This window comes from Aquila chrysaetos, chromosome Z (genome assembly GCF_900496995.4).
Source record: "Aquila chrysaetos chrysaetos chromosome Z, bAquChr1.4, whole genome shotgun sequence".
Lineage (NCBI taxonomy): Eukaryota > Metazoa > Chordata > Aves > Accipitriformes > Accipitridae > Aquila > Aquila chrysaetos.
This window is the reverse complement of record NC_044030.1, coordinates 30,930,206-30,942,259: the sequence shown is the minus strand read 5'-3', so window position 1 is coordinate 30,942,259 and position 12,054 is coordinate 30,930,206. Positions and strand designations below refer to the sequence as shown.

Genomic DNA, 12,054 nt, shown 5'->3' with positions numbered 1-12,054 from the left:
AGGAAACAAGGTGAGCCATCAGGTCCACCCTATTGTAGGGAAGGCAGTGCAAAAATAATTTATTTGTTCTGACACCATAAATCCACTCTTGCAAAACAACAGTGCCCATGCTCTGGGTTTGCAACACCATTGGGAAAGCTGTACAGGGGTGCTTCTATACTGCCCTTTTCCCCATGCCCTTCCCCACAACTCCAAGGCAGTGAGGAGGGAAGGCGGCTGTTGGCTGTTGTGAGGGAAGGGCAAGTGGGGCTCCCCCTGCACGTGTAGGTACTGTGAGATTTCCCAGCTAGAGCCAGTGAGCCAGCCCAGTTTCTGGGGCACCTGTCAAGTCCTTGGAGAAAGAAGAAAGAGATTTCTTTGGGATGCTGGGGAAAAATGCCACGTGGAGGGAGGAAACACGCCTGTGAAGTGCAGTATCCTGTCTCTAGCAGGGCCCAAAGGGGCCAAGAGAGGAATGAGGTTAGAGCAAGTGTATCTGGTGCTTCCCCTCTAGTTTCCCAGCTTCCAGGCACTTTGCAAGGCAGATGTGGTTTCTGCGTAGGTAGTCCTGCTGCATTTAGCATCCCCAACATGTTTGTGTGGCCAGCTGAGTATATTTTATCTGTATGTGCATACATATCAATGAGGAATACATGCTCAGCCTTGCTACTGGATGAACTGGCGGACAAAATTGCTGCAGCAGCCTCACCTCTATCCAGTTACAGAATTTGGCAACTGTGACCACTGGCATCACAAGCAATTTGGACACCTTCTTAACAAGCTGCAGAACTGAAGCCACTGCAGACTTTAGATTTAGTAACACTGAGGGCTATCCCCAACCTCTATGTTATATGTAGGCAAAGATGATCACCTTGTCATGGCAGAGAGGAAGAAGGTTGGGATCCTGGTTGGCTTACTTTGAACTTTGCACCTGGATGTCGCTAAGGCTCACTTCTTGCTCCCCAGCATGGAAATGCCTGCCTGTCATGTGGGGCCTTGAAGGCACTGTTTTATTGCACATGGCTATGAGACTCTTGGGCACAGCTGTATTTGCAGGGCCAAATGGCTGTAGTATGGAGGGTTTCCTCTGCCTGCTGCCTCTGAATGGCAAACAAATGCTGGCAAGTTCTGGGTGGCAGCAATATTACTTTGCAGCTGTCACTTACACATTGATGCGATCATATTTGCTGTTGCTCTCTGGTGGTCTGGGAACCATAGCGCTGCCAGTTTTGTCGGTGAAAAGATGATAAGGGGCTGTGCCAGTGCACAGAGGCACTGCCCAGTAAATAGGTACCAGTAACTCTGGGAATCCAAGCCCAGGAACTTCAGGACGCTGAATATCCGGATGACGCTGCCCGTCATGTTCAGCCACGCACTCAGGATCACCTGCAGCAAGCAGAAACAGCCAGGGGTTGTGTGCTAAAGCTCAAAGGGCAGAATTTACTGTGAAAGAGTAGCATGAGCAGGGTCTCAGATGCACTACAGGAGACACTGGGTGTTAGTAATCACTAATGAATGGCAAGTTGCCTGCAGACCACCCCCACCCCTTTGGGCCACTGCAAGATGCTCCTGATCCAACAGTGAGTTACTTCTCTCCTTAAGGAGCAAGTTGGCTGTCCTGGCCCCACATGACAACTATGCCCCAATGTAGCTTATGGAAGACAGCAGACGCTGTCATGGAATTGATGAGAAATCCGAAGTTCACTAATTACACCCTGTTTGCAAGGTTGTGCCATCACCCATATTTTGCTGTGACAATCCAAAGATCATGGCAGTGAGTCATCCAGCATATGGAACCTGCAAACGCTCTTCTGTACCACTAGCATGCTCGTGTTTCAGTGCTACATTCCACAAAACTCTTGCTTCTGGGAAGACTGTGTAGAGAACCCAAGCTGGCTTAGCATAGACCAAGCTCTGAGCTGGCAGGGGTCCCTTGCTTGCACCCTGCCGTACTGCTCCTTAAACTGACCCTGCAAAGAAAATAGCTGTTCTAACGCTATTCCATAGCAAACCCTATCCACAGCAGAGTGGGTCACAGAGTCAGCTCACAGCATCTGTCCCTGTCAGTTGCCTAAGACAATAAAAACTGAAGCAAGAAAAGACAAGTAGGGATGCAACATTATCCTGATTTTCTCACTGCTCCCCAGCACAGAGGTGATGATATGACAGCTATTACTGAACTAGGATGGACAGAGCTTTCAATGTGCTCATCCTTTGCAGCATTTGGCAAGTCTCCCATTCACAGGATGTATGTCAGTGCTTTGTGCAGCTGCTGCTATCTCTAGGTGAAATGCCCTCAGGGACACAGAACAGTTCAACTCACAGTATATCTGAGCCCCACGCTGTCGAGAACCCATGTTGCCACCAGACCAAATGGGATTGAGGTGAGGAGGTACACTATTGAGAGCCAGTTGACCATCTCCAGGGAAATGTGGAAGTAGGCAGCTGCCTTATCAGCCACAGGAGCAAACGTCAGCCACAGCTGCAGTGTAGAGAGCAAAGATGGGTAAGCATGAGCACCTCCACCAGAACAGAAATTCAGCATCCCCTCAAACTGTCCAACTGAGTTGGGAAGGGGCTCACTATCTTAGTGTCTCCTTGAAATTAGGATGTTAAGGCTGGTAATAAAAATTCAACCCCCCAATGTCCACAGTTACTCATGCTAGGACTATTTTACCACTGATGCCATCATTATCTTGGGCCAGAGCACCTCATCTATTTCACTGCCTCATCCTCAATCACCTAGTGCTGCTGCTGGGAGCTGGCAGAAGCAGAGGTCAGTACCTTTTCTGTCCCCAGGGTGGACATGTTGGCCTGTGATGCACACACTTACCTGATGTAAACCACAAGCAATCCTTCTATGTTAGCATAAACAAAAGAGAGGCTGCCCTCTTCTCTCTGCAACTGAGACCCTCTTAAACTCAGCCTGGTATTTATGATTTCATTGGTAACCCCTGGATGTGGCCTTGTAAGAACAACTTTGTTATGTGTCAGCCAAGAGAGACATTATTCCATGTTGTCCTACACACAATCAACAGTTAGGAAAAAAGGGCCTAGAAATTTCCATATTCAATACATCAGAACATATAACAGGGAAACACAAGAGGTTCTTTAATAACTATCCATCTTTTCCTTCCAGTGCCATATCTGAAAATATTTCCCTAAACCTTGTTTTAGGCACTGATTTCATAAGGTTGCTGTCTGCTTCTGTTTTCTTCTGGGAATGATGAGGCCTGCTTTGATCCTCAAATCAGTTCCTGAGATCATGCCCTCAAGAAAGAAATGAGGGTACTACCCTAAACTTAAGGATGTTTCTGTGGATTCTTTGCGAAGATGCCCTCTCTGGTGCTTTTCAAAAAGGCAGGCCTAACCTGAGAACAGGTTTCAATAACGTGGATGTACTGAACACTGAAGATGATAAAGTTTGCAGAAATGTGAACAAAAACTTCAGCAATACCTTCCTGTAAAAGAACTCCAGCCACTGTGTCTTTCCGGGTACCCCTCTCTGCCATCACAAGCTTCCTCTTCACAGTCTGCATCCTGCAGACAGCATCAGCTGCAGCATTGATGTGTAATGGGAAAGGGACCTGAGTAACCTCGGAGCAAAGTGTGTCCCTACATGCTGCTGCATGTTATTTCCAGTGTTCCTATTTACTTCTTGCATCCTAGAGACCATAAAAACTACTACATTAAATGGAAGCAGAAGAGGAGACAGGCTTTTCTTCTCTCTTAGTGTCACTGTGTGAAAATAGCCACATGAAAAGCATTGTTTAGCTAAGCTTTTCTCCTAGCAGGGATGCAATAAGTAGATGGCAGTAACAGAGAAGTTTTGAATGTATTATCAGTGTCCTAGCAAGGACTCTTAGCATCAGCCCTTTCCTCTTCTCTGAAAGGAGCTCACAAGCCAAATTTCCTGCATTCAACATGAAGCTCACATCGCTGTGCTGGGCTCAGACACACCCATGTGTGATCAAAGGTCTGGCAGGGAGTGGATTTGCTGTTTATGCAGCTTCTACAATCATTTAACTGTTTAAACATTACCAGCATCACTAAGGTATGAACATTAGTTTGATCATGGGATGCTAAACTGCTGCTAAACAAAACCCAGTTATGTATTTCCAGCCACAGCAATTCTCAGTTCCCCACTGCCTTCCAGAAGGGGGAGGGAGTGGGGGTGGTGGTGATGGTGATGAAACACTGTACCAGGAAACAGTGTAATTAAAGAGATGACACATTTTGTAAGCCAGCTTCAGCTACATTTTTGCCTCTCCTGTTCCTCCACCAAAGATGCTCACCCATGCATGACATCATTAGCAGAATGATGCCACAAGCCAGAGCACAGCATTTTGTGTTCAGTGGCTGTATAGATTTAGACAAGCTGGGATCAACCATTCTGGCATGTTTCCATTAGACCCAGTAAAACCATTCCTTGCTGAAAACCAAGCATTTGGGCTGCCCTGTATTTCTGTCTGGAGCAAGAGCTCCAGTTCTAGCACACATGTGTGAGAGCACAGAAGGTGGGAGGTTGCAGCCTGTCCAAGCCTGTGTGCGTTCTTCAGAATGGGAAGTGGGTTTCTTTATGGGTCTGGAGAGAAAAAGTATGTTTCTGCCTTCATTCAGGCAGGGGTTGTTTACCATGTGTTGCTCTAACAGAGAAATTAAGAACTGGGCAATGGAGCTCAAGGTGTAGCTGTGGTCAAAGTGGCCGCCAAATGCCCCTGCAACAAAGACATGGCACTGTGGAGTTTTGCCAACACAAGGAAATTGCCATGCTACACAAGTGAGTATGCCACCTTCTGCTTTTGGTTTTCCCAGCTATGATGACTTCATCCACAGTAGTTAGCAAGCTCTTATGGTGGGAGCTAGAGCCCTTATCCTACATGTTGGTCCTGAAAGTCTGCACTGCTGAGGCTGGTACTTATGCAGGGACTGCCCCAATACACGGCCCCTGAGGCAGAACAGGGTGAGGATGATGCAGTTTTTTCCTGGTGATGTCTAAGCCCTGCAACCTCTCAAGATGCAGAATAGAGACTGAGAGAGGTTCCTTTCTCCTCCACTCCCCAAGGACCATTGTCTTAACTCAGCTTTGGCACACCAAAGCCCGTATCAAAGCACCCCACTATAGATCATGGTGACAGATGCAGGAGGAGAGATAATGTATGTGGTTATAGGATGCCAGCCCCCAAATGCTGGTTGCTCCTGGGACAGATAGTGGAAGAAGAAACAGACACCTCTGTCCTTGCAGGGTTTTCTACACACTTGTTCAGTCCCTGCACAAGCCTCACTTTGTGGAAATACGCCCTTGTAGTCTGGTCAAGCTGCACTCAGCTTCATTGACTGTGTAACTACACAGAGCTAGAGCCTCACTGTGAGCTGCAGAAGGCATCAAGGAGAGTCTGTGTTATGCACTGCACTGCTATGTCCATGTCCACATGCACTCCTCTGAAGGCAGCCCTATGGATGGTCACAACAGCAGAATGGAGAGAATCCAGCCCCTTGTCAATGACTCTTCCTCGCTTGCAATGGTGACAAGCCGTTTCCATTCAGCCACTATGGCTTACGTCTCTTCTGAGCCCTGTCAGGGCTACAGTTAACCAAAACCTTTTGGCAAACTTTGACAAAATTCCCAGCTTGGTACCCCACAGATCAGGAATGCCTTGTCTCTGAGGCTTCAAACTCATCCAGCTCAGTCCCACACCCTGACTGCTCAACAGCTACCTTGTGCAGTCCCCACAGTAGAACACAGATGGGCTGCTTAACAAGTTGGAGTGGATGAGGTTGGAGGTCAGCAGCAGTCCACTCCCTGGGCCATGGCATAGTTAGGTCAAGTCATTTACACAGAGGCCCACACAGAGCCACTCAAACACAGCAACTCTTGCCTTTGAACACCAAACCACCACAATGGGTTTGTGAGCTCCAACCCCTAATACTTGGCAAAACTCACTTCCCAGCATTACCTCACAGATTTTGCATTATTTATTCTCAGACAAAAGCTCCTGCTGTAGTACAATCCAATATCATTGGCCATGGTCACTCATGTTGTCAACATTTGATCCTTCAGCATTTGGGATGGACTTTTCCCCTCCCTTCAGATATGCATCTAGCAGGATGTTGAAATAGCTACTGTAATAACATACACCATTTCTTCTCCAAATTCAGTAACTGTAGTTCCCACACTCTTCTCCCCTCCTAAGCTCAGCTCAAGTCTTAGAAGCATGTTCATCTCACTGTGATTTCTAGGTTTAGAGACAGCAAAAGCTCCAGTGCATGCTAGCCTGGGCAGGAAGTCATACCTCAACACACACTCTTCGCTATAAAAACTTGTGCTCTACACAGTGGGCACAGCGACTGATGAAGAGGACAGAAGGTGTCCTGAAGACCCATGAGCCTGTTGTAGCTTGCACTGGAGTACAGCTGCAGCTCCCACTGCTTTCAGCATGCCGCTGGCTGATTGAGTAGCCATGCCCCATCACTAGAAGAAAAGGACAGAAATGTTTTCCACCTAGAGTCTACTTATATCCTCAATTACAGGAGAGCCCCCTCCACACCTCCTTTAACAACAGAGCATGTGGGACCACCAGGGAAAGTAAGTGCACTGAAACTCAAACCATCTGGCTGTTACTGATGTTGGAGTCATACTGGCTCCACTTTCAGCTCTCCCTCACTTTCAGCTCCCCCTCCCTTTGCTTTAACTTTCTTCCAGCTGACATTTTGTTTTCTTTTCTCCTGCACCTCCCAGAGACTGCCTGCTCCCTTCCCCATTAATTGCACGCCTGCTTGGGCACTCCTGTAACCAAGAACAGGTTACAGCTCTTCTCATCCTGCCCCCATTTCTAAGCTTCTTTGTTGCTCTTTCTGATACCCTTGTAAAGCCTTAACTGATTCTCAGACATGGATCCAGCCCTCTTCCTCCCAGAATCAGCCCAAACCCTCTAGTTTTCCTACTGCTCTCATTCCCCTTCTATCTCCATCTCCTCCAGGTTCAGTTCCTCTACTCTATTGCCTTTACAGTTTTCACTCCCACACAGACTCTCCAGGACCTGTTTCACCTGCAGGACCCACTTTTACTCCACCCATTCCAAGGGATCCCAACATTCACCCTCCCTTCCACTTCTGCAGGAGGTTATGGGTGAGCTGTGAGCCGTCAATTCTCTGTCTGCAATGGTAGCAAGGTGATGGCTGAAGGCAGGACTCCAAACAGACTCTACGCTTTGGTAAGCAATACATGTGAGCTGCAGAAGGCAGCATAAATAAACACAGCCCCAGGATTTTCAGAGCTTAAAGAGCAGTAATGATATATGTATCACATGTATAACCAGGTGCAGCCCTGCCAGAAGCAGTACCAAAAGTGTTTTTTCATGAAAGGCAAGCTGTTAACCAATGTCTACCCTTCTCACTAACAAATCAAGGTTCTAAAAGTGAAAAGCAAAATCATTTGCAGAATGGCAAGCACACGCAATCAGGCAGGCTGGAAATTAAGTCATTTTGCCATGTCAGTGGTGGTATCAGCTAGCAAAGGCTGCCATATGGAGTGCTCTTCACTGTCTGGCATACTGTATAGCTGTGCACAGTGTGGCAATGCCCCTGTAACACCTTTTATGTAAAGCTTAAAAAGGAGGAGCCAAGGGGGATGAATTCCATGAAATGGGACCTTCTGCTTTGTAACAGGCACAGGCACAGCCCACCAATCCCCTGGCAGCTCTGCCAGTCCCAGCATGCTCTCTCCCATTCACCCAGACACTGCTTTGAAGGTGATGTAGGACGTCTTTCTGAGACATACAGGCTGCCCTTCTCCTCCCCTGGGACTGGGCTATGAAGCTCTTATACCAGACTCCTCATCTTCAATGTCAAAAAGGCCACACAGCCTGGAAGCAAAGAGCACCTGGCCTCATCTGAAGGCACCCATGCTGACACAGCAGCCTAGGAAGTAAAGACAGAGGCATGATCTTCAGAAAGGTCAGATCCCTGCCTAGATGTCACTTTTAACCTCTACAGGTCTCAGGAGGACTAGCAGGACACAAGAGCCAGGCAGCAGCAGCAGTGTGTGCATGCGTATCTACAGGGGCACTGCTAGAGCAGACAAGTGTGGGCGAGGAGCGTGTGCACCCTGCCCTGGAGCATGCCAGTCTCCACTTATACAGCTCTCTTTCTCTCCCAAGTACACTAAGAGGTTGTGGAAGTCCTCCAGGCTGATGAGTCGGGAACCACCCGGCCAAGTGTGAGCCAGTTCCAAACCTCTGCTCCCCTCCTCCTCCGCAGCTTGCTCACGCTGACAAGCACAGAACAGAGCAGGAAATGGTCTGTTTCATTATTCTGTGCACCTGTCTGTCCTCAGCACTAAGGCAAGAAAAAGTTCCTCCTGCGAAACCACACAAAGTTCCCACCTGTTCAGCTTCACAGGAGGGAGGCAACGAGGAAGGAAATATCTGCCTCAGCAGTCTTCAGATTAAGAAACCCACACACTCAAAACCACAGCATCAGTTTGACAAAACAAATCTGGGGAGCAACCGCAGGCATAGTTATGTCACCCCACACCAGCAGTTCTGCAAGAGACAGCTGGGGATCAATCATCTAAGCTTAGCTGTGGTCAGAACAGCCTCTCTGCCCAGGACTTCCAGCAGCAAGTGAATTACATTGATGCCTACTTATGGCCTTCTTAAGACAATCCAAGGGTTTCTTACACTACATTGTCAGCTAGGAATTTCCAGAATAGCCGTATTTAGGAAATGAGAACTAATCCCTCGTAAAATAGTACCTACTTTGTACAGCAGGGAGAAACAGAGGCTTTTAAACTCAGGTCAGTAACAGAGATTCAAGTAAGGGGCTGTTTGTTGGTGGTGTAAAAGCCTCCCTTATATTTACCCCACTGCGCCCTGGTTAAAGAAGGGATTTCACATGATGATGCGGAGCAGGAGGAAGTAGGGAAGAGTGGCCCTTTCATCACCACATGGTCTGGCCTGGCTTTGCACAATCACAATCTTAAACCAGACTGAACTAAGAAATACTCCTTTCTCAGCCTGCCCTTGTTGCATGACCAAGTGTGCTTTCCTGCAGTTTAGTTGCTTCTACCTTGTCCTGCTGACACTGACAGTCTCTCCCTCTCAGGATTGTCTCCTGTCTGCCACTTCTAGTAACACCAAAGACCACTAATAGAAAACTGTATGTGTACATAGGTAAGAGTGGAGAATACAAGGCATTGTCCTGGAAGCTTGGTCCAGCACGTGAGGTGATCTGTTCTAAGTCAGACAATTCAGAAGTCATGTGTCCTCACCTCATGCATTTTGCAGACAGCCTGACACAGGAATACATAGAACAAAGTGCTGCACGCAACATCTGCACAGGAACTGAGGACACTTCTTAACTTGCAAGGCAATTTTCACACCACAGAACTGCTAAGTTAATCTTTCCATCTGGAATTTTTAAACAGCAACCAACCACTTTGATTTCATGGCGTTTCAACCACCCCATCCATTTTAATGTGATTTTTGTCAGGAACATTTAGGAGAAATTTTAGCATCAGGAAATGTTTGTTTACAACTATATATGTCAGCATACTTGCCATTCCAGACCTTTGCAGTGGCTTAGAAACAGTATTTCCACACTAGGATATTTATTAAGCAGCCAGTTTTGAAGTGATGAAGTTCTGGCTTAAGTTCATACTGTGGGAAAATAATACTGTGGACAGTCAGGAAGTTGGCAAGAGACCAAGCAGACAGACAACAGTGCAATCTTTCAGGGCTACAAAGTTTTCAGCAACATGACTCCGAACACAGTTACACTTGCAGATGCATTGAAAGGACCTTTTAAAGTAACTCTTCAGTTTCACTGTTAAGGTTTCAGCAAAGTCAAAGTCTGACAAGACATCCTAGAAAGGTTTTGCACAGCTTACTTCACGCATGCTGTCACTGTCCACTTCTAGCAGGGTGGTTTTTTTCTTGCTACGTAATGTTCTTGTGCTGTGCCAATTTAACTGCAAGGCAAGCAGTGGGGCTTCACATTGCTTTTCTGCAGGATACTTTTTTGCACTCTTGTAGGACACACTGATTTTTCCCTTGAGAAGGCACATTTGGTTTTTGTTTTCCATATACAGCCAAATTCTCACTATGTTTTTCCATTTCTCTACTCCAGCTCTCTTGCATCACGGAATACCTACTCTTCCTTCACAGCATTTAAATATTTGCAGTTTGCAGTGCCTGATCTTGGCTGCCAGGCTGCCTGCATTCACAGCATGGTAATCCTCAAGCACATGAATAACTCTACAGCAGTCTGATAATTATCAACAATGTCCTCAATCACTTAGTGAGCAAAGATTTGGGCCTCCCACCTTTCATACTAGGACTTGGTAAGGGGAAACTTTATGTGTTTATCTCAGTAATTACTGAACTTAGTTTTAATCTGTTCAACAGGTGGGGTGTGATCTGGCATCCACTTTTTTCAGTCTTTCAGAATAAAGTACCTGTAGGCAATAAGAAGTTCACATACCAGCATGTTTAATGCAGAATCACTCCTATACTGTTCTGTATGTGCAACAGACCCCAAAAGGAAACCTACTTGCTCCTCTTTCTGACCAGGTAAATCTGCTGTCACAGGCCAGCAATAAGGCAGAGCTAACTCCTGCTCCTCTACCCAAGGAGTTTCAACACTGTTCTCTTACTCTTAGGTTTGAAACATGGGACCCTCACAGACGCTGAACACTTTCTATTCCTTCCTGTGGCTTACAAAGTGGACTCGGCAGCAATTTCAGCTGTGCTCCAGAACACATTTTGCTCCATCGCGGTCTGGCTTGAGCCTGGGGTACTTCTTGCTGTGCTCTTCTAGATCACACACACCCTCCCGCCCCATCCTGCCTTTCCCCCATCACCACCACTCCATGCCCACCGGTCAGAAGGGGGCCTGCGTGCAGCCCGAAGTCGTAACCAGAGAAACAAAGTTCAAAAGGAAAAGCCGCTTATTCGGTCCCTAAGGCACGGCCAGGCTGAGGCTTCTCTGCGCTGTGCGAGGACCGCCGAGTCCCGGTGCTCCAAGGATGAGGGACTGGGCACTGGGGCAACGCCCTGAAGATTGCCTGGCTACTTCGAGGGAGTGATAGGAGGTGGGTTTGGCTCCGGGGAGCCCTGTCACCCATCCTCCCTCGGCGGCGGCGGCAGCAGCAGCAGCAGCCGCAGCCGCAGCCAGAGTTGCTCTCCAGAGCTCCGGCACAGGTAGGCAGGAGAAAGGGCTCTTTGCCCTGCCTGCTCTGCGCGTCCTCCTGGGCTCACGGCTGCCCGGGCACCCCCGTCGCTGCCGGCGGCCGCCCCTCAGCCCCCCCCCGCCTCCCGGCCGCTGGCCCGCCCTCACCCCTGCGGAGAAGCGTCCCCGCCGCCGCGGCCCGCGCCCGCCACCACCCCCCAACCCCCCCGGCTGCGGGGGCTCCGCCAGCCGCCCAGGGGGAGCGGCTCCCCGCGGCGGGGGAAGCCGGGCGGGCGGCGGGTCTCGGCCGGGCCGGCGCCGGCGCCGCCCCCGCGCCGCACTCACCATGGCGTTGGAGCAGTTCAGCAGGCTGACGACGGCGAGCAGGAACCACCGCCGCCGGTAGGTCTTGAACTGGGCCGGCCGCCCCAGGCCGCGCTCCCCCAACAGGCTCGCCGCCTCGGAACCCTCCATCGCGGCGCGGCGCGGCTCGGCTCGGCTCGGCTAGGCGCGGCGCGGCAGTGCCCCGCCCCGCCCCGCCCCGCCCCGCCCCGCCGCGCTCGCCGGCCTCCCCGGGGCGGCCCCGGCCGAGCCACCGCCCGCCGCCTGGCCCTGCCCGGCCCGGCGCGGCGCGCAGCGTGGGACAGCGGTGCGGGCCCGCCCTGCGGAGCCGCGCCAAGCCGAGCGACAGCCGTTCCCCGCGGGTGCCGGGCCCGGCCCGGGGCTGGCCGCCGGTGCCCGGGGAGCCGCGTTTGCCCTGTCGCGCTTGGCAGAGGAGAAGAGCCCTGCGCGCCGAAACGGGACAGCTAAGGCGCTCGGGGGAGAAAACTGCTCTCTTTCCCCGTGTGTCGTTAAAACAACAACAACAACAACAACAACAACATACATGCTGCTGACAGCAGTATC

General features: G+C 49.7%; 1 protein-coding gene across 5 annotated transcripts in view; it reads right to left on the bottom strand.

Moving 5' to 3' along the window:
- SLC49A3 (solute carrier family 49 member 3) overlaps nucleotides 1-11,675 on the bottom strand; it is a 29,320-nt gene extending 17,645 nt beyond the window's left edge. For 3 of the 5 annotated variants that reach the window (XR_005931537.1, XR_005931538.1, XM_030003690.2), the window contains exons 1-3: nucleotides 11,494-11,674; nucleotides 2,303-2,461; nucleotides 1,146-1,365 (exon numbers count right to left, since the gene is read on the bottom strand). Coding sequence is in view for 3 of the 5 variants with exons in the window: in XM_030003690.2 (XP_029859550.1) it covers nucleotides 1,146-1,365; nucleotides 2,303-2,461; nucleotides 11,494-11,622 (508 nt within the window). In the remaining 2 variants the exon portion in view is untranslated. Of the gene's footprint in view, nucleotides 1-1,145; nucleotides 1,366-2,302; nucleotides 6,452-11,493 lie in introns of all 5 variants that reach the window. The other 2 variants (XM_041120708.1, XM_041120709.1) reach the window with 2 other exon arrangements.
- Between the last annotated feature and the right edge of the window lie 379 nt (nucleotides 11,676-12,054).